This window comes from Hypomesus nipponensis, chromosome 28 (genome assembly GCF_054491055.1).
Source record: "Hypomesus nipponensis isolate SF chromosome 28, ASM5449105v1, whole genome shotgun sequence".
Taxonomy (NCBI): Eukaryota; Metazoa; Chordata; class Actinopteri; order Osmeriformes; family Osmeridae; genus Hypomesus; species Hypomesus nipponensis.
Genome location: NC_140388.1, coordinates 3,559,564 through 3,578,661, shown reverse-complemented (window position 1 = coordinate 3,578,661; position 19,098 = coordinate 3,559,564). Strand labels below are relative to the sequence as shown.

General features: G+C 45.0%; 1 protein-coding gene and 1 pseudogene across 1 annotated transcript; one reads left to right on the top strand and one right to left on the bottom strand.

Moving 5' to 3' along the window:
• Window positions 1-3,919, bottom strand: LOC146219515 (uncharacterized). The gene is made up of 10 exons (XM_084695281.1): window positions 3,833-3,919; window positions 3,495-3,597; window positions 3,273-3,385; window positions 3,058-3,103; window positions 2,786-2,887; window positions 2,073-2,576; window positions 1,855-1,935; window positions 663-1,751; window positions 466-508; window positions 1-338 (listed from the first exon to the last, which is right to left on the bottom strand). Exons 1-10 carry the CDS (start codon window positions 3,868-3,870, stop codon window positions 220-222), a joined length of 2,238 nt encoding a protein of 745 aa, XP_084551407.1. The 5' UTR covers window positions 3,871-3,919; the 3' UTR covers window positions 1-219.
• A 10,524-nt stretch (window positions 3,920-14,443) lies between these two features.
• The window catches only part of LOC146219514 (protein NLRC3-like), a 52,730-nt pseudogene continuing 48,075 nt past the window's right edge, over window positions 14,444-19,098 (top strand).

Here is a 19,098-nt window from a genome sequence, read left to right as displayed (position 1 = left end):
GTATATATGTATATTTGTAAATCAAAATAATGAACACTGACAGACACACTATTTTCAGTAAATCCCCATAAATAAAAAGTCAACCACAAAAAAAGACATGGCTTCAAATGACATTTTATTTTGTGCTCAGGCTCTGTGATGAACACAGGTTCTGTCCAAGGGGTCCATATTGATGATATTGCCTGGTCCTCAGGTCCCTCTCACTGTTGGGGAGCCTCTCTAGTCCTCTTCTTCTGAGGAGGCAGAGCAGCAGGTAAAGAGCTTCCTCATTCGACGGAGGAATCCTCTCATCCCCCCCCTTATCTCCTCCCCTCCATCCTTCTCCTGTTGTCCGCCCACTGAGGAAGAAAACCTGCATTAACATTGTATCTGCATGTTGTCCACACAGCTTCCTGGTATATCTGAGAAGTGTGTATGTAGTAGAACGTGTGCATATAGCTTCCTGGTAGCTGAGAAGGTACTCACCAATGCAGCTCTCCTGTTCCACGTCAGCTGGGACCTCACTGGTCTGTGAACAGACAATACTAAGCATGTAAGACCATAAACTATACTGTAGAGCATTGGCATCAACTTCCAAACTGCAGTATATTCATTCCACATGTACAATGGTAATATTCAGTCTGATGAAACTTGTCAACAAAAGAATGATGTCATATTCACACCATGAGGAGTCTTGGAGCCTCCTGAGGGAAGACACCATGGATGCTCAGCAACGGCTCATCTTCTAGAAGCAACAGCATCTTGGCAGAAGCTCCATCCAGGGTCTTGGTGCTGATGAGGCCAGCCTCTAGATCCAGGATCTTGGTGCTGGTGAGGCCAGCCTCTAGATCCAGGGTCTTGGTGCTGGTGAGGCCAGCCTCTAGATCCAAGGTCTTGGTGCTGGTGAGGCCAGCCTCTAGATCCAGGGTCTTAGTGCTGTTGAGGCCAGCTTCCAGGGCCGGGGTTGTGGTTCTTGTGATGCCAGCCTCTAGATCCAGGGTCTTGGTGCTGGTGAGGCCAGCCTCTAGATCCAGGGTCTTGGTGCTGGTGAGGCCAGCCTCTAGATCCAGGGTCTTAGTGCTGTTGAGGCCAGCTTCCAGGGCCGGGGTTGTGGTTCTTGTGATGCCAGCCTCTAGATCCAGGGTCTTGGTGCTGGTGAGGCCAGCCTCTAGATCCAGGGTCTTGGTGCTGGTGAGGCCAGCTTCCAGGGCCAGGGTCTTGGTGCTGGTGAGGCCAGCTTCTAGGGCCAGGGTCTTGGTGCTGATGAGGCCAGCTTCCAGGGCCAGGGTCTTGGTGCTGGTGAGGCCAGCTTCCAGGGCCAGGGTCTTGGTGCGGGTGAGGCCAGCCTCTAGATCCAGGGTCTTGGTTCTGGTGGCGCCAGCTTCTAAGGCCAAGGACTTGGTGCTGGTGAGGCCAGCCTCTAGATCCAGGGTCTTTGTGCTGGTGAGGCCAGCTTCCAGGGCCAGGGTCTTGCTGCTGGTGAGGCCAGCTTCTAGATCCAGGGTCTTGGTGCTGGTGAGGCCAGCCTCTAGGGCCAGCTTTGAGGTCTTGCCTCTTTCCAGCTTCCCCTCAGCAGCATGAGCCCCAGCCTCCCTCAGGGTGAGGTTGAGGCCAGACTCAGCCAGAGAAGCTGTGGACAGCTGAGATGCAGTCAGATGTCTGGTCTGACTGGTCTTCATGTCACCTCGAGCACTGGCCAGGGCCTTGATGTCCTTCTGGTCCTGGATGATGGCCTTGATGGTGAGGCTTTTCTCCATTGAGGTAGACCAAGACTGGAGGGAGAATTAAGGTTCAGTTGCCATTGAAAACAATCTCCCATTTGGTCACGATTACACTGAACCCAAAGCCAACTATGAATCAATCTGCTTTCTTCACCTTTTCTGCCTGAGGATCAGTGGCCACGGTGATGCTCTCCTTGATGCTGAAGGAGCTCTCAGCACCTGGCTTGTTATGACCCTGTTGATAGACAGTTCAAACAGTGAGACTTAGTTTAAGAGCTAGTTTATGCCCATATGTTCTGGAGCTGTCGTGAGAGAAACGTGAAATGTGAGTGATTTTGACATCTATAAGCTACAGACTGAAAACACAATGACCTTGTTCCCCCTTGCCAACTCTTCGACCACCTTCCTGGTTGCCTCCAGAGCATGCAGGTTGTAGCTGTCATTCAGCAGGCAGAAAGTGGTAGACTCCACCTCAAACCTGTCAAAGACAGCCTTCACCACATCCCGGGCCAGAGCTGAGGTGATGAACACAATCTTGTGCACCGGGACGTCCCCGTACGGAGCCAGGACAGAGGTGACGGTGTCCTTGAGCAGCCACCGGATCTCCTCTATGGCGGCCTTGGCCCTCAGCCCGTCTACGGAGGTCCAGGTGGTTCCTCCCTGTGTACCTCCACCCAGCAGGTGGCGGAAGGTGATGGTGACCAGCCTGGGGGTGAGCTCTCCAGTTTCCTGCAGGAGACTGGGAGCTACGGGGACCTCAGAGGTGGAGTGAGAGGGCATCAGGCTGTGAGGAAGGCCAGAGAGCAGATGTCGGACCTCTGTCTCTACAGACGGTCTGAACATCTTCATGCTCCTACGAAGTCCCTCCATGGTGACCTTCACCAGAGAAAAATAGAAGAGAGTTAGAGAGAGACAGAGACAGAGAGAGAAAGAGAGAGAGATAGAGAGAAATAGAGAGAGAAAGAGAGAGTAAGTGTGAGGAGAGAGAGAGAGAGAGAGAGAAAGTTGTCAGTCAGGGAAATAAAGGAAATCCTTTGTTCCAGAATGTGAAGTACTGTTTCTCTGCACCAGGTTGTTGTCCATACCTTTCTGCCAAACAGCCCAGAGAGACGACACTCCTTCTCGGTCTCTCTAAGAATCTCCTGCTGGATCTTCAGAAGCTGGTCGCGTCTCTTCATATACCAGACCTGAGTACAGAAACACCATCAAAAGATCAATTCTGTGCAATCACACACTAACACCTTGAATAAATTAATGTAACTTGCACTATTACTGTCTTCAATATAGAGACCGTAATACGAGTCTTTGGTTCTCTGGGAGTTTGTACTGTGAACAAGGTCCACTATGAAGCTCTTACCCTTATGGCAGTCAGCTGTCGCAAGTCTTGATTGCAGGCCCGACACCTTCAAAATAGAAGAAATAAAGAGCAAACCATCACTTTTTGAATGACAATTGTTCTCCCTCTCTCTCTCTCTTTCATACACACACATTCACACACAACCATCACATATACACATATGTGCACAGACATGTATTTTGTAACTCCTGAGAGAAAGACTAAGCCTGTCTCACTTGCTGATGAAGCATTCTTCCCCAGAGAGCCACTCGGTGATGTCCTTCAGAGTAACAGAGGATGGAACCGCTCCTTGCTCCAGTAAGGACATGAACTGCCTCATGGTTGTTTTCTGGGAGACAGTTGTGTCAATGTCTATGCCAGTCATCATATATAATGCCACTGTCATCAAGCACAGTGATACTGTTGCATTTGGTTATGGTTTATCACCACAATCTTACCTCATCCAGACATTCTGGTGTTGTCAAAAAGTTATACAGCTCAGTGAACTTCACAGGAGCATGTGGATCAATGGTGGGAAGTTCCCAATTCATGGCTGTAGGTCTGTGTGGAGAGAAACATTTGGATCAAGACTACAGGGAGTAACATTGGCGTGCAGGTTTGGTAATGTTATGTTTTTATATCTAATTATTTGTGTTGAAAAATTGTTTTTGAGGACAAAAAAACACACTGGTCTCCTGTTGAGACACCAAAAGTCATGAATAGGCCTATACAGTTTGAACATAGTACATTGTTTTGTACATACTGTAGGCAATAACCTTCTTAGGCGTTAACTTACCTCGCAGTGAATGAGGAATTTGTTGGTCTGTCTTTCATTTTTTGTGTAATTGTAATTGTAAAGAGGCAGTGCTTGTCTTGTGTTGATGATTTCTGCTGTGTTTGGTACATCATATTCATGGTAACTTTAGAATGGAATGTTCGACACTGTGATTCATTCATTGTGACAATGGTTTGGAATTCCATCAAATGTGTTTGATCTTCTTGGGATTGTCATGGATACAAATAAATAAAACATTTTAGCACCCTAATAGTCGTTAATCTTGTATCGAGTTAATGTTAAAAATCACAATATTTACCAAGATCTTTTGAATTCTTATTGCTATTCAAAAATATGCATGTCACAATAATCGCTATTCCAACAAAATGTACATTATGTAAATGATCATCAGATTTTACTGCTCACTAAACTGTCATCCATCATGGGGAATCAAACATAGGTTTTAACAAATTAAATGTGACAAAAGACTTTTGGTGTGATAGATTGATTTTGTTGTTGATTTATTTTATTTTGAAATCTGATCAATAAGTTCAATAGGTATTAAAAACAGTCAAAGGGGCATAAAATGGAAATTCATTAATAAACAGTGTTAATCTATGATCGACTTGTTGAGCCTTTTGAGAGCTGTGATTGTTTAGTTATGCCTGCAGAAGCCGGTAGGGGGAGCTTTCGGCCAGGATGCCTCATTCTCAATGAAGCTGCCAGAAGAAATGCAGCGTGTCCAAGCGTCTTTATTGATATCTCCCCTTTTCAGGTACAACATGAGTATTTGTGCTCTTGAACTTTAGAATATGTTGGATGAATTGTTTTATTTGTGTTTTATTAACATGCCAATGTGTGTGATAAAGAGGGGGGGTCTAACTCACTGTGAGTGATAAAGAGGGGTGTTGGGAGGGGGGTCTAACTCACTGTGAGTGATAAAGAGGGGTGTTGGGAGGGGGGATCTGACTGCAGCACTCAGGGACTCTTCCAGGCTCCTGCACTGTGTTGTGTCTATCTGATGACTCTAAGAGCGTGGAGGGTGGTGTTGTCACTCAGGGACTCCCTCAGTTTAAGGAGGTGGGCAGCATCACCACTCTCAGTCAGGTATCTGCACCCCAGTCCTGGTAGCCAATCACAGCACTTCACTCCAGTTGTCAGACATGTCTCCCCTCCTCTCCTGTGGCTGTGTCTCTGGACTTCTCTCCAGTGGCCCTGGTCCCAAGTGTCCCCAGCTGGGGAGCTCAGTGATGCTAATCACGGAACGAGCTGGAAGAGCTTGGAGAGGAGCGCAGCAGGGGTGCTGTCCATGGTGCTGCTGTCTGATGGCAGGTCACTTCCTGCTGTAGTGACCAGGGCTGCTGTCTGATGGCAGGTCACTTCCTGCTGTAGAGACCAGGCCTGCTGTCTGATGGCAGGTCACTTCCTGCTGTAGAGACCAGGGCTGCTGTCTGATGGCAGGTCACTTCCTGCTGTAGAGACCAGGGCTGCTGTCTGATGGCAGGTCACTTCCTGCTGTAGAGACCAGGGCTGCTGTCTGATGGCAGGTCACTTCCTGCTGTAGAGACCAGGGTTGCTGATGGCAGGTCTCTTCTCATGTATAAACGTTGTGTACGCTGGTTTCACGCACACCGTGTGATGTTTAAAAAATGAACTTGACGTGAGAATGTGTGGCCCGTCCGCAAAGTCTTGTCTGGCTCTGTAACGTGGCGAATTCTAACTGAAAAGTGCCGAAATTCACCAAACATTACAAAATAAAGTTTCCACTACAGTTACTGTCATACGTCTATGACATTGACGATTCAAAAAACATAATTACCTCCGCCAATAAAAGTTTGATCATTGATGTGGATGATTCACATCAAAATGCCAAACCCAAACTGGAAATGCTTTTAACTGTTTAATCCGCCACCACTTAATAACTCCTCGGAAATGCAAGTCCCCCTCTGCATATGGTAATATTGCACGCAGCACAGATTATTTACCACAGATGATATATACTGGCTGTGCTGTGCAGCTCCAAGACAGTCATGGTAAAATGCCCTTGTCTCAGTGAGCCTGACTCTGGCTCATCCATGACCCACAGGAGGCCTGAGGCAGGGTCCACCTCCACAGGATGAGACACAGTAACAGGTGGGCTGAATCCCTCCCGTATGATGCTCAGTTGATCCTGTGGATGATGTGTAAACCACACTGGGCTTCCTCCCCGCGGGGGCTTTCCAGAGAGAGCTGGCTGAGCGCTCAGGCATTTCCCAACCCTCCCTGAGCCGCACCATGCCAGCTGGATGGAACGCTCTCATCCGTATGTCACCCCGGTACAGACACTTTCCCTTCACTGGCGCTGAGCAGGCCAACATTACACTGCAGTTCACAGCGATGAGCCGATTTCCTAATGTAATGGGAGCCATCGACTGCACTCACGTTGCTATGAGGGCCCCATCTGATCATGAAGTCGCTCATGTGAACAGAAAACACTTCCACTCTATTCATGTGCTGTGATCTGGGATGCACTCATGTGTTTGACACATGTTGTGGCACGGTGTCCTGGCTCTACTCAGGATTCATTTCTCCTGTGAAACAGCAGTGTGGGGAACAGACTCACACAGGTGCTGTGCAGGATGGCTGGCTTAGTGCTCATATGTGTCATTTAGGATCATTAGGCTACGGTCAAATAAGGCAATGATCTTGTATCGGCATCTGAGTATGTGGTTAATGTATACCCCTAGGTGACCATGGTTACCCGTTGCAAACTTGGCTCCTCACCCGCTGACAAACCCCCAGAATGAGCAGGAGCGGCGCTACAATGCTGTACATAGTGGGGCTGGGTCAGTGGTGGAGCGGACCAGAGGGCAGCTGAAAGGCTGTTGGTGCTGCCTGGATACAACTGGTTGCATGCTGCTTTACAGCAGTGTGCTAGAAACGTATTAGCCCTGTTTATCTCCTCTGCTGATTCCCTCGCTTTGTGAGGCGTCTGACGTCAAGCGTGTCACAAAGCGAGCAGCGAGCGCTGCTGCCTGTGGCACTGAGCGCTTCTGCCTCCGAAGCAGACATCACATTTACGCTGTTTCTGAAGCAATTACTGGATCGATTAAAAACATTACAAAACGTTTGTACTCATAAACCTCCACATTCTTTAGAGACATTAGGATTGGGAATAGCAGTTACTTTTAGAGAAATAAAATTCATGTATTTCTGTCATTTTCTAACTTAGCAAAGACACCCGCCGGGCCGAGCTGGACCACCTGGCGGGCCGTATGTTTGACAGCCCTAGTTAGAGGCTGAGCTAATGATACCTGATGAGAGAGGGGAGGGAAGGAGAGGAGGAGAACGGCCTCCTCTGTTGATCCATTAGGAGAGGATGAGGGCGAGAGAGAAGGACGAGTAGGACTGAGGATGACAAGCAGGAAGAGAGAGAGAGTCTAGGAGAGGAGGAGGAGAGAGGGAGGGGGTAGGGGTGCCATGTCCCAGTCAGAGAGGGACAGGGCGAGAGGAGGAGAGTTCCCTGGATTCGTCAGGGGAGTTTAGGGGGTTTGAGTTAAACTGGGAGGGCGGGCCTGACAGGGGAAGTCAGATCCCCCATCAAGAATGTTGGAGAAACAAATATAGAACATGACGCCCCATAGGAATACTCACGGTGGAAGATTGAGGCCCCAAACAAAGAGTGGAAAGTGATAGTCTCACAGGCAGCAGGGCAGTGTGGGGTGATGGAAAGAGCAGCCATAACGTATAGGAGAGTTTGCTGTTGGAAAGAGTATTACCATGCCAACTGACGGAGCCGGGAGGACGTTGGATTGAAGACACTCCAGTCAAGGAGTTAAAGAGTTAAAAGTTGTTCTTACTTTCAGAACAGTAAAAAGAGCCACCTGCCCAATATACCCACAAAAGAAAACCCCAAATAGATCGTTCTGAATCTGAATCACATACAGTACCAGTCAAAAGTATGGACACATTTTCCCATTCAAACTTTTGACTGGTACTGTATGTATTCATTAAGACCCTGTAAAGGCCCACCTTCGGACCACTTCGCAAAACACACAGGCTGCCACGAAACATGGGTGACTTTGGTCATTTGGCTGCCCCTAGACATTTACCTGTAATTCAACATTGGAGATGGTCAGTGAGAGCCAAGGTAGAAAAGGATGATACCTGGTGGGACTTCCCTGCTTTCCGCCTGCTGAGGCAGAGGAGGGCCTTTCTCATTCCAACACGTTTGTCAGTGTTCCTCTTCCCGGTCCTCTGGCCTGTGAACACAGTCGGTGCTCAGGTTCATCCAGGGGGAGTCTGGAGAACACGAGGACAGATAACATGGGGAAGGAGCCAACTGCACTCACCCTTATCTCATCACACAAGTGAGTTTAAAGAAAGACCTGCTGACTGATATCAAGTAAAAGATGTATTTGGAGAAGCACCCACAGCAGTCAAATCCCATCCTGTTTTTCCATCCTGGAATCCTCCTTTTAACACCAAGACAGCCCCTGAAGAAAATATGTGAAGTCAGAGGAACTTTTATGCTGTCTGATCAAGGTGAGTCCTTTCTCTCCATACAGCCGTTGTCCAGACCCCTATGTGTGTTCTATCTCTGAAGGACCAGTGCATCTGAGTGTGGGGCTAGGATGTGTAAGATTGTAGGATTTACCGTGGTTACAGGCCTGAGCTTACCAAACTGCAGGCAAAACTATTGGCCACATGAACTGCCCCAAGCCATGGGAAAGGTGGACCCTGGAGACCAGTGTGAGATTGTCTCACCAGATGTGGACTCCCCTACACGACTAAAGAGACAGGCAGGGCTGGAACAGGATCCTGTGATGATGTTCTCTCACATTGCTTCTCTCAGTCCAGCCGAGACTCACCTGAAGAGAGAGGTGAGGGTGAAGGGCGGGCGAGATGGTCTATGTGGACTGAAGAGAGAGGTGAGGGTGAAGGCCGGGCGAGATGGTCTATGTGGACTGAAGAGAGAGGTGAGGGTGAAGGCCGGGCGAGATGGTCTATGTGGACTGAAGAGAGAGGTGAGGGTGAAGGCCGGGCGAGATGGTCTATGTGGACTGAAGAGAGAGGAAGGACAGGAAACCCTGAGAGCACGGGCTGAGTCACAGAGCACCTTCACCATCACATTGGGGGGAAAACACATGGGAGCTTACAGGATTATTAGCTAAACAATGGACACCCAAACATGAACTATGTATAGAATAGAGGTCCAGGGATATGGACCCCCCCTACCAGAAGGCCCCCACCTGCTTCAGAACACTTGCCCGTAGTTCAAGGTGTAATACCTGTCCCAGACCTACTGGTACAGGAGAAGGAAGTTGATAACAGTGTCTTATTTAACCGAGCTCAAGCTAACCAATGGTACAGATGGACCGTGTATACAGGAAAAATGAATAACTGACATGTGTGCACCAAGACAAAACCTGAGCAACTGTATATTGTGTTCACTCATTTAGGGTGAGGAAGTTGTGAAGAGACAATGAGTGAATGGATGCGTGTGCCCTAAAATAGAACTAAACAATAATTCCCGATGTGTGAAGCGGAATGCCTGGTGTATTTGGGATCCCGGGAGTTTGTTGACCAAACTGAATATCAGGATGAACGAGTGGGTGCAACAATGATGGAAATGTTGCCTTAAAATGGATGTTAAACTGCCCTTTATTTCTGATGAAGTAGCTCCCCCTGTCGGAGTCCCTTTGACTCTGGGAAAGCCCTTCCAGTGTTAGGAGAACATTGGTACCGTAGATGAAGGTTGTATTCCTGTCCCAGATTGTAGTTCCATCTGGGATGCAGTTAGAGACTGCACTAAACTAGAGGCTGGAGAGGCCCGGCAGGTTGAGGGGAACACAGAGAGAGGCCGGCCCCTCCAGCATGCCCCTATCATGACCAAACACAGGTGTGGGCTGGTCACTTGTGGCTCTGTGACTATGGGACTGAGGTCCACCCTGCTGGAGGATGGGACATGTGCTAATGTCTTTCTGCTTTGCTTCTCCTCAATTGTAACTCGCTTCAAGCTCAAATAAAACAGTTATATTTGATTCAAAAGAGTGTTTGCATTTCCTTAAGACCTTTTGAAACTAGAAACGACAAAGGTTCTATCTGGACCTCGATACTTTTCTCATAAATAATTGTTTAAATTAAATATTGATAAAGCTACCGTTATTTTAAATGAACCCATACTGCGCCGGATCAGCGCAGCTGGGAATGTCCCAGACAGCGCTCCACACTACCATGTGTTGTCCAATCACATGCGTTACTTAAATCACTTCACGGAACTCAGACAATCAAAGCGAAAGTTTACAGTGCATGTTAGGAGGAGAGAGATATAAAGTTTACAATACATGTTAGGAGGAGAAAGACAGTAAGAGAAGCAAAAGCTGAAGAGAGAGAAGTTGTAGAATGGTGTGTGCAAATGTCAAGGTATCTCCATGTGTTGTCCCACACTCTAAACCACCAGGACCAGGATTCAATACAACATGAACCATCTTCTGTCCTTAATACCACAACACTTGTAAAGTCTTGACATTGTTTTAATGAGACAAGTGTAGCACCACTAGGGGGCAGCATTAAGACATGGCTGCATTGTGAACCACTTGTCTGGGCCTCCTGTTTGTGTGTGTTTGTGTTCACCCCACTACCACACTACAAGCACACACACTTAGTTAACAATGAAACACATGGTTAACTATCTCTATCTCTTTCCCTCTCTTTCCCTCTCTTTCCCTCTCTCTCTCTGTCTGTCTCTGTCTTTCTCTCTCTCCTCTCTCTCCATCTTTCACTCATTTTAATCCCAATAGCTACTTTAAATGTGTTTCGCTGGCATGTTTGGATATATAATTGGAAAGCCTGTGACAAAGTGGGTGAGAACGCTCCTCTTCTCACCACATGGGTTACACATACATGCATAATGGTTATACACATGGTTGACAGAGTATTGTCTATAAAAACTCCCACACCACAGGGTGTTCAATTCGGTGTTCAACTCCTCCCCCTTTCTCCCCTCTTGTTGGGGCTTGCATGCACTCTTACAGAGGTAAGTTCCAGACGAGTTAAAACGAGACTCCAAACAGGATCAACTGGTCCAACCAGAAGTGTGTGTGGGTGACTGTATGTGGGTGTGACACGTTCAAATATGTACTGTATGTTCCATGAACAGTAACAATAGCAACAGCAGTAAGAGGAGTCTTCAAGGTTGGGATCAGATGAGTACAAGGCAGCACTACAGGTGATCAGACTGTCAGCATTACTGTCAGACGCACACAGAACCAGATGGAGCACAGAGAGGAGGCTGATGGTGAAACCAGAGTTTTATGAAGGTCAGTAGTTTTGTTTATTCACATGTTGGAGAATGAAGGATTTACTGTCCGTCCAGAATAGGGTTAGGGTTAACTGGGGGTGCTGAGGGTGCCCTGACAGCACGAGCATTTAAATTGATATGACTTAAAAATCCACCACAGTGGCACAGCTCCGCAGTAGCGGACTGGCCACCGGGAGCACCGGGAGAAGAATAACGATGGAAAACCAGGCTAAGAAACGTAGGGTGGGGCTGAAAAATTAAGAGACAAAGAAATCACCTTCACTAGACAAGGTTTTACCAATTGAAAAACAGTTATGTTTATTTTACATAAAGCTCAACTATTTTGTGCTCAAATAAAGGCCAGACTAGAAATGCTCGCATTAAGGATAGAACTCCCAAACTTGCATCACATCGAACACTGAATATGCTTGCATTAGCAGGGCAGCTGTGGTGGCGTATATGGGGGCCAGTTCTGGTGGGCCGGTCTGGATCAAGAAGTCCAGGGCCTATTTTTACTCACAGTACGTCCCTGCCGCCCCGCAACATTAAGCCCCCCCCAGCACCCCCTTGATAAAATATGTTCCCGCAGCTATGGGTATGATTAAGGGAATTAGCATCCCTAACCCTGGTCTGATGTCTTATCCTTTCAAATACTGCAGGTGTGTTTGTTTGACAGCATAGATCCTAGGCTGTACAATATAACATTGTTTCATGTCCATGAAACATGTCTAGTGTGTCTGTAAATGTGATCATAAGCTAAAATGTGTTAACAACACAGTCAGTCAGTGGTTAAGGACCTCCTACCTGTGTTGTCACAGGAAGAGGATGTACTGTGTTGTCAGTTAACAGTGGCCAGGGAAGGAGACCGGCTATGACGGTTGACAAGGAAACTATACATGTGTAATTAAGGGTTTAAATTAACAAAGAGAGAGAGAGAGAGAGGCAGAAAGAGAGATTTAGAAGGGAGGTGAGAGAAAGAAAGAGGCCTATCCTGTTTCATGGTCCCTGTACCAGATCTCTGCCTTAGTGGCACCTTGAGGTCCCCATTGTCTGTAGCAGCTTTGTTGGAGTCAGAGCAGTGAGGTAGTATAACTGCTCCTGGATACAGAAGTAGAAATAGGGTGTAGATATAGGGAGTCAGGTGGATGAACGGTGAGGGAATTGGGCTGGTAATCTGAAGGACGCCAGTTCGATTCCCGGCCGAGCCAAATGACGTTGTGGTCTTGGGCAAGTCATTTCACCCTACTTGCCTCGGGGGTAATGTCCCTGTACTTACTGTAAGTCGCTCTGGATAAGAGCGTCTGCTAAATGACTAAATGTATGTAATGCAGGGATGGAAATTAGCACCAGCCAAATGCGGGTGATTTTGTGTTGTGGCGGGTAAACTAGCTTTACCTACCGGCCACCGTGGCGGGTGAATAAAAGTATTACACGGCTGTTCTTAATGCTGTAGAATGCCCCATTCACTTGCATGGGGCTTCCCAACGTTCTGCGGTCAATTATTTTTTGATAACAGAGCGTTGCTATGTATAACTGACCGCTGTCAAGAGAAGTGGCCTTTTTGCCTCGGATTCACGTCTTTCGTAGCACTCCGCATGTAGTCCGGTAACTTTTCAATCCCAGCATACTCCGTTGCTTAGCAACGTCAGCTGATTTGAAGCCTAAAAAAATGTCAACGTCTATGAAGTTCAACGTCTTTGGCGAACTATTTCTCTGCTGATCAACACTACGAATGGTAACATATAAATTGTAAAAAGACACACTGTGTTAAGTAATTTTTTTGGCAAGTAGCCGTGTAATAAGCGGGATAATGTATAGGACGCCGTTGTCATTATCGGGAAAATAAGCCCCTTCAGGGCGAAGCTACTCTGCTGTTCGACCCTGTCTTGGAAGAAGAACGCTCAGGAAAGCACCTCTGGAACTTTAGAATCTGATTCTGATGAGCAGGAGTAAATTGTACTGGGAGTGCGGAGGATGGGTGGAGGAATGTTAGTTTGTTTTTTAATCTGCCCTACTCATTTAATGAAACGTATATCAGTTTGTGGTTTGTGTATGTATAAGAAAGAAAGAGAAAGTGTCAGTGTTTCATTGAGACTTGAGATTAAATAAACTGCTTAAGTATTGTAGCCTAGATCTTGTAGTATTAATTTTCACATGCAGTTACACACTGTCGGTTAAAAACAAGTGGCTGGTAAAAACATTGAGTGGCTGGTAGATTTTGAAATTCACCAGCCACAGTGGCCGGTGGACAAAAGATTTAATTTCCATCCCTGATGTAATGTAATGTAAATGTATATAGTCATCCTTTATAGTACCCTCCAGGTCTGCCTTGTGGAGTGGTTGTAACCTACACTATATATACATGTAGAGGTTGTTGTAACCTACAGTATATATATATAAATCTTTATTTCAGACGCCAAGTTCCATATAAAATAACAGACATAATGCTATAAAAAAGAGAGAAAACAAAAAGATAAAACATAATTAATACAGTGCATTATATACATGTGGAGGTTGTAACCTGTAGTATATATACATTTGGATAGCTTGGGTGCCAGCCAAACTTAGCCCCGCCTACAGAAAAAATGGCCGGGAAGTTGTAAGTTGGGTCTGGGGTAGCTCAGTTGGGGAAAAACTATGTCCAAACAAGAGCTGTTCGGACAAATCAAATTGTCAGGGCGGGCTTTTTACGATGATAGACTGATGATCAACAGTAACGTAATCAACTACGTGAATTTGTTTTCAATAAACAACATATTACGTTGCTCTGATTGGTTGTAGGTCTATCGAATTGAGCGAAGAGACATTTTTTTTCCGGGTTTGGTTGAAACACGCCTCATAGTCACAGCCCAACGGAGCGGTATCAGACTCATATTCTGACCAGAATTATGAGTATGACAACGTCAGGCTAACATGTGGAGGTTATAACCTGCAGTGTATATACATGTGGAGGTTGTAACCTGCAGTATATATACATGTAGTGGTTGTAACCTGCAGTATATATACATGTGGAGGTTGTAACCTGCAGTATATATACATGTGGAGGTTGTAACCTGCAGTATACTGTATAAGGAGCTTCCTGTATCGATGGCCTTGCAGGAAACAGGGCAGCTGCATAACATGCTGGTGTCCAGAGACAAGTTGCTGGTCTCTCTACTCAATGAGCAGCCCAGTCTCTCTGGGGAAACATCACGCTTCTGACAGATGCAATTCTGCACACACACTGAGGGACTGAAAAGGCCTTATTACTGGATGGGAAAAAATCCATGTATCAACATTGTAATCTTTGTTTTAGAATAATACTAAGCAACCAACAAAACATTACTGTGTTTCAGGGCGCTGCCTCTTAAATGAGTCTCTCAGGGGAGAGAGAGGAGGGGGGCACTACTTCTAAAATGAGTCTCTCTGGGAAACATGACATGGACACCAAAGCTAAGAGGTAAGATGAGAATCCATAACTGTTCATGACTGTTCTCCATCTCAGCGCTCAGCAGTGATTTTATGACATCATCATTAATCAGAATAAATGAGACACTGAAGGTCTGTCTCTGTTGTGTTGAAGCCCAATCCAGCAGGAGAGACCAGCCTCACCTGTACCCAGCTGTGTGTCCATGAAGAGTGACAAGTCCATGGATCCACCTCTCTTCTTCAGTGATGAAGGAGGACCTTCTAATGAGGAAGGGTATGTACTGACCTCTGGTGGTGTTCAATACTATGTGATGAAGGTGACATGGTGTGTTTTTTGTGAGCAAGGTTTAAAGTAGTAATCAAAATCTAAAAGCCCAAGTAGCCCTTGTTTCATGCATGTATAATCTCTTCTAAAACACAGGCTTAGACGTGCTGACTGTAGATACTAAAGTATCCCTCATCACTTCCATGCCTGTCCGACTCTCATTCATTTGAAGATCCAGGAAGGAATGTCAGATTTGAATGGGTTTGATGGTATTAGATGTTTGTCAATATTTTGTTTGTTATGGTACTGAAGGTGATTTTGAGTAAAAAAGTTCTGTACAGAATGGGTAACTTACAGACCATGTGGTAAAGGTTCACAGTGAGAGATACAGAGTAACAACAGATTCTTTTAACAACCCATATTGGTGGAAAGTATGGATATATCTGTGGTGTCTACTTCAGTGATTTATGTTTGTAAGACACTTTGTTGTGTTTGTTGACAGGATCAAACAGCAGAGACCAGCCTCACCTGTACCCAGCTGTGTGTCCATGAAGAGTGACAAGTCAATGGGTCTACCTTTCAATTTCAGTGATGGAGGAGGACCTTCTAATGAGGACGGGTATGTACTGACCTCTGCTGGTGTTCAATGTTATGTGATGAACGTGACATGGTGTAAAGAGGTCATCTGTTCTGTATTTTTCTTTTGTGAAGCAAGGTTTAAAGTAGTATTCATGATCTAAAAGCCCAATGTTGCCCTTTGCTTTATGCAAGTAAAATATCTTCTAAAAAACAGGGTTAGAGCTGCTGACTGTAGATACTAAAGTATCTCTCATCACATCCCTACTAAAACACAGGGTTAGAGCTGCTGACTGTAGATACTAAAGTATCCCTCATCACATCCCTACTAAAACACAGGGTTAGAGCTGCTGACTGTAGATACTAAAGTATCCCTCATCACATCCCTACTAAAACACAGGGTTAGAGCTGCTGACTGTAGATACTAAAGTATCCCTCATCACATCCCTACTAAAACACAGGGTTAGAGCTGCTGACTGTAGATACTAAAGTATCCCTCATCACATCCCTACTAAAACACAGGGTTAGAGCTGCTGACTGTAGATACTAAAGTATCCCTCATCACATCCCTACTAAAACACAGGGTTAGAGCTGCTGACTGTAGATACTAAAGTATCCCTCATCACATCCCTACTAAAACACAGGGTTAGAGCTGCTGACTGTAGATACTAAAGTATCCCTCATCACATCCCTACTAAAACACAGGGTTAGAGATGCTGACTGCCAGCCTGGCTGACATACAGACCATGTGGTAAAGGTTCACAGTGAGAGATACAGAATAACAACAGGTCTGGAAACCTGCCTGTCTGACTCTCATTCATGTTGAACAGCAACATTTAAGCCTGGTTCTGATAATACTAATAATTGATTTAAGCTTCATATTGATGCAATCAGTATGTCGGGTCAATATAAACAATTTCATGTCTGTAAGACACTTTATTGTGTTTGTTGACAGGATCAAACAGCAGAGACCAGCCTCACCTGTACCCAGCTGTGTGTCCATGAAGAGTGACAAGTCAATGAATCCACCTATCAAGTTCAGTGATGGAGGAGGGTCTTCTAATGACGAAGGGTATGAACTGACCTCTGCTGGTGTTTAATGTTATGTGATGAAGGTGACATGGTGTGAAGAAGCTGTCTCTACTGGGACTCAACCTTCATATATTATAATTGTTTTATAATGTATTTATGATTAGTGATTAAATTAGTGAGACAGCAAATGCAAATTCTGGACCGAAAACGCCATTCCTATATCAGAGATGTTTAAATGTATTTGATATGAATATGAATCAATGCAACATGATGCATCCATATCAGAGCACAACTAAAGTATCCCTCATCACATCCCTACTAAAACACAGGGTTAGAGCTGCTGACTGTAGATACTAAAGTATCCCTCATCACATCCCTACTAAAACACAGGGTTAGAGCTGCTGACTGTAGATACTAAAGTATCCCTCATCACATCCCTACTAAAACACAGGGTTAGAGCTACTGACTGTAGATACTAAAGTATCCCTCATCACATCCCTGCATGTCTGACTCTCAGTTATTTGAAGATCCAGGAGGGAATGCCAGGTTTTAATGGGTTTAATGGGATTAATGGTTTGTCAATATTTAGTTTGTTATGGTACTGTAGGTGATTTTGAATAAAAACGTACAGTACATAATGGGTAACTTACAGACCATGTGGTAAAGGTTCACAGTGAGAGATATAGAGTCTGGAAAGATTATTTTAGTAACACATATTGTCATTGGTTAATGTCATCTCTTGTCCACAGATATCAACAGAAGTCAGACCAGAGTCACCACGAGGACTTGTCTTCTATATTCACAGTGAGTTTTCTGTTCATTTAAAGTACAAACGGGGCCTCATTCAATAAATGTTACGAACAAATTTGTTCTCAAACCCAGTTTTCACGAAAATTCTGGCATTCACCAATGTTTTCTTATTTGGGATTTGTTCTTAGGTAAGAACATAATTTACACACACCCAAGATCACTCTTAAGCACAATTGAGAGCTGACATGTTAGCGCAAAATAAGTTTATATACCTTTTTCATCTGTTCTAATTTTTTATTATCCTTTATAATTTTCCAACTAATAATTTTCATAATTTTCCACATATTTTTGGTTTTTGTTTTAATAAATACACACTACACTTATCAAATCTAATTTATTTGTGTAGCCCTTTTTACATGCAAGCATGTCACAGAGGGCTACACATACGCCCATAGAACTGCCCCTCAACCAACCTAAACCCTCAAGGAAGACAAGGAAAAACTCCCAGAAAAACTCCCAACAGGAGAAAAAATGGAAGAAACCTTGGGAGGAGCAATTCAGAGAGGGAACCCCTCCTCCAGAGACGGTTGGTGAGAGAAAGGAGCAGAACACAGGCTAAACATAGTCATACAGTGTCAATGGGTTTTGAAACACCAAAATCCATTGTTTACTTTATAGATGTAGGACAGGACCGGGAGACTCACTGTTGGCCGTCATGGAGACTGGTTTCCGGTTGACGACCAGGTCCAGCATTGGCCGACCGACGACCAGGCAGGTGCTGACAACTGAAACCCCCCACACCACAAGAGAGGGGAGAGCAGGGATTAGAGAATGCCAGGAGCAGCTAACAGTTACAGTCATAATAGAATGAGATCCCCACCGGTCAAGTGTGGACTAGTGCAGCAATTTAACAGAGCAAAAAGGGGGTATTTGATGCGGCCCCACACACCAAGACAGTGACAGCCTCCCTCGGTTGGAACATGAAATCTGTTCCAGGGGAAAGAACTCTAAAATAATGTATACTTATATGAATAAGGATGAAAACAACCCATCCCCCGTTGTCTCCAACTAGTAACAGAAACTATAACAGTAGCAATATACAGCATCGGAACCTATAACAGTAACAATATACAGTAACAGGTTTGCTTTATTTGTAACATCTAGATGTAACATCTAGATGGGGCAATATGAACATATAAGCTCCAATTAAAAAATGACATGTGATACACAAATAGGCAAACACGCACCCAAGGTTTATAAATAAAGTACATACACACATACTTACCTTTAACAATCGTAGAATTGACTAAATAAGAAAGTTTTTAACCTAATTTTAAATGTCGAAACAGTATCAGCCTCCTTAATAGAGACAGGTAATTTGTTCCACAGCAGAGGTGCTCTATATGAGAACGCTATTCTCTATTCTCTCCAGCTGTTTTTTTCTTAAAAACCTACACTTCTGCTCATTTGTAAAGCACTTGGAATTTCTATTGTGTATTAATTGTGCTAGGCCTATATAAATACAGTATTTTACAATCGCTATGACAATGTTTTCAATACTTTTACAAGTTTGCTAAACTCTTGACACGGTTAGCACAACATCCAGGGTTCTAAATTAACACCCGCCAACCCACCAAATGCGGGTTAAAATTCATTTTGGTGGGTGTTATTAAAAACTCACTAGCCAGTTTGGCCGGTGATACATGAGGCATTACATGAATGATACACAAGGCTCTGTTCTCTGCATGGTTCTGGGTAGTGATGTGTCGGTGAACGATTCGTTCATTTTGAACGAATCCTTAGAAGGACTCGGGAGTAACGAGTCCTCTCAAAGAGTGATTCGTTCATTTTCTCATGGCCGCGCATCGGGACTGTTGCATAGGCTCGTCCAAGTAAACAGAATGATTCGTTCATTTCCCGACTCAGTCTTTCTACGAGTCTTTGGATCATTTTTTGGTTTGGTTTTGTTATTTT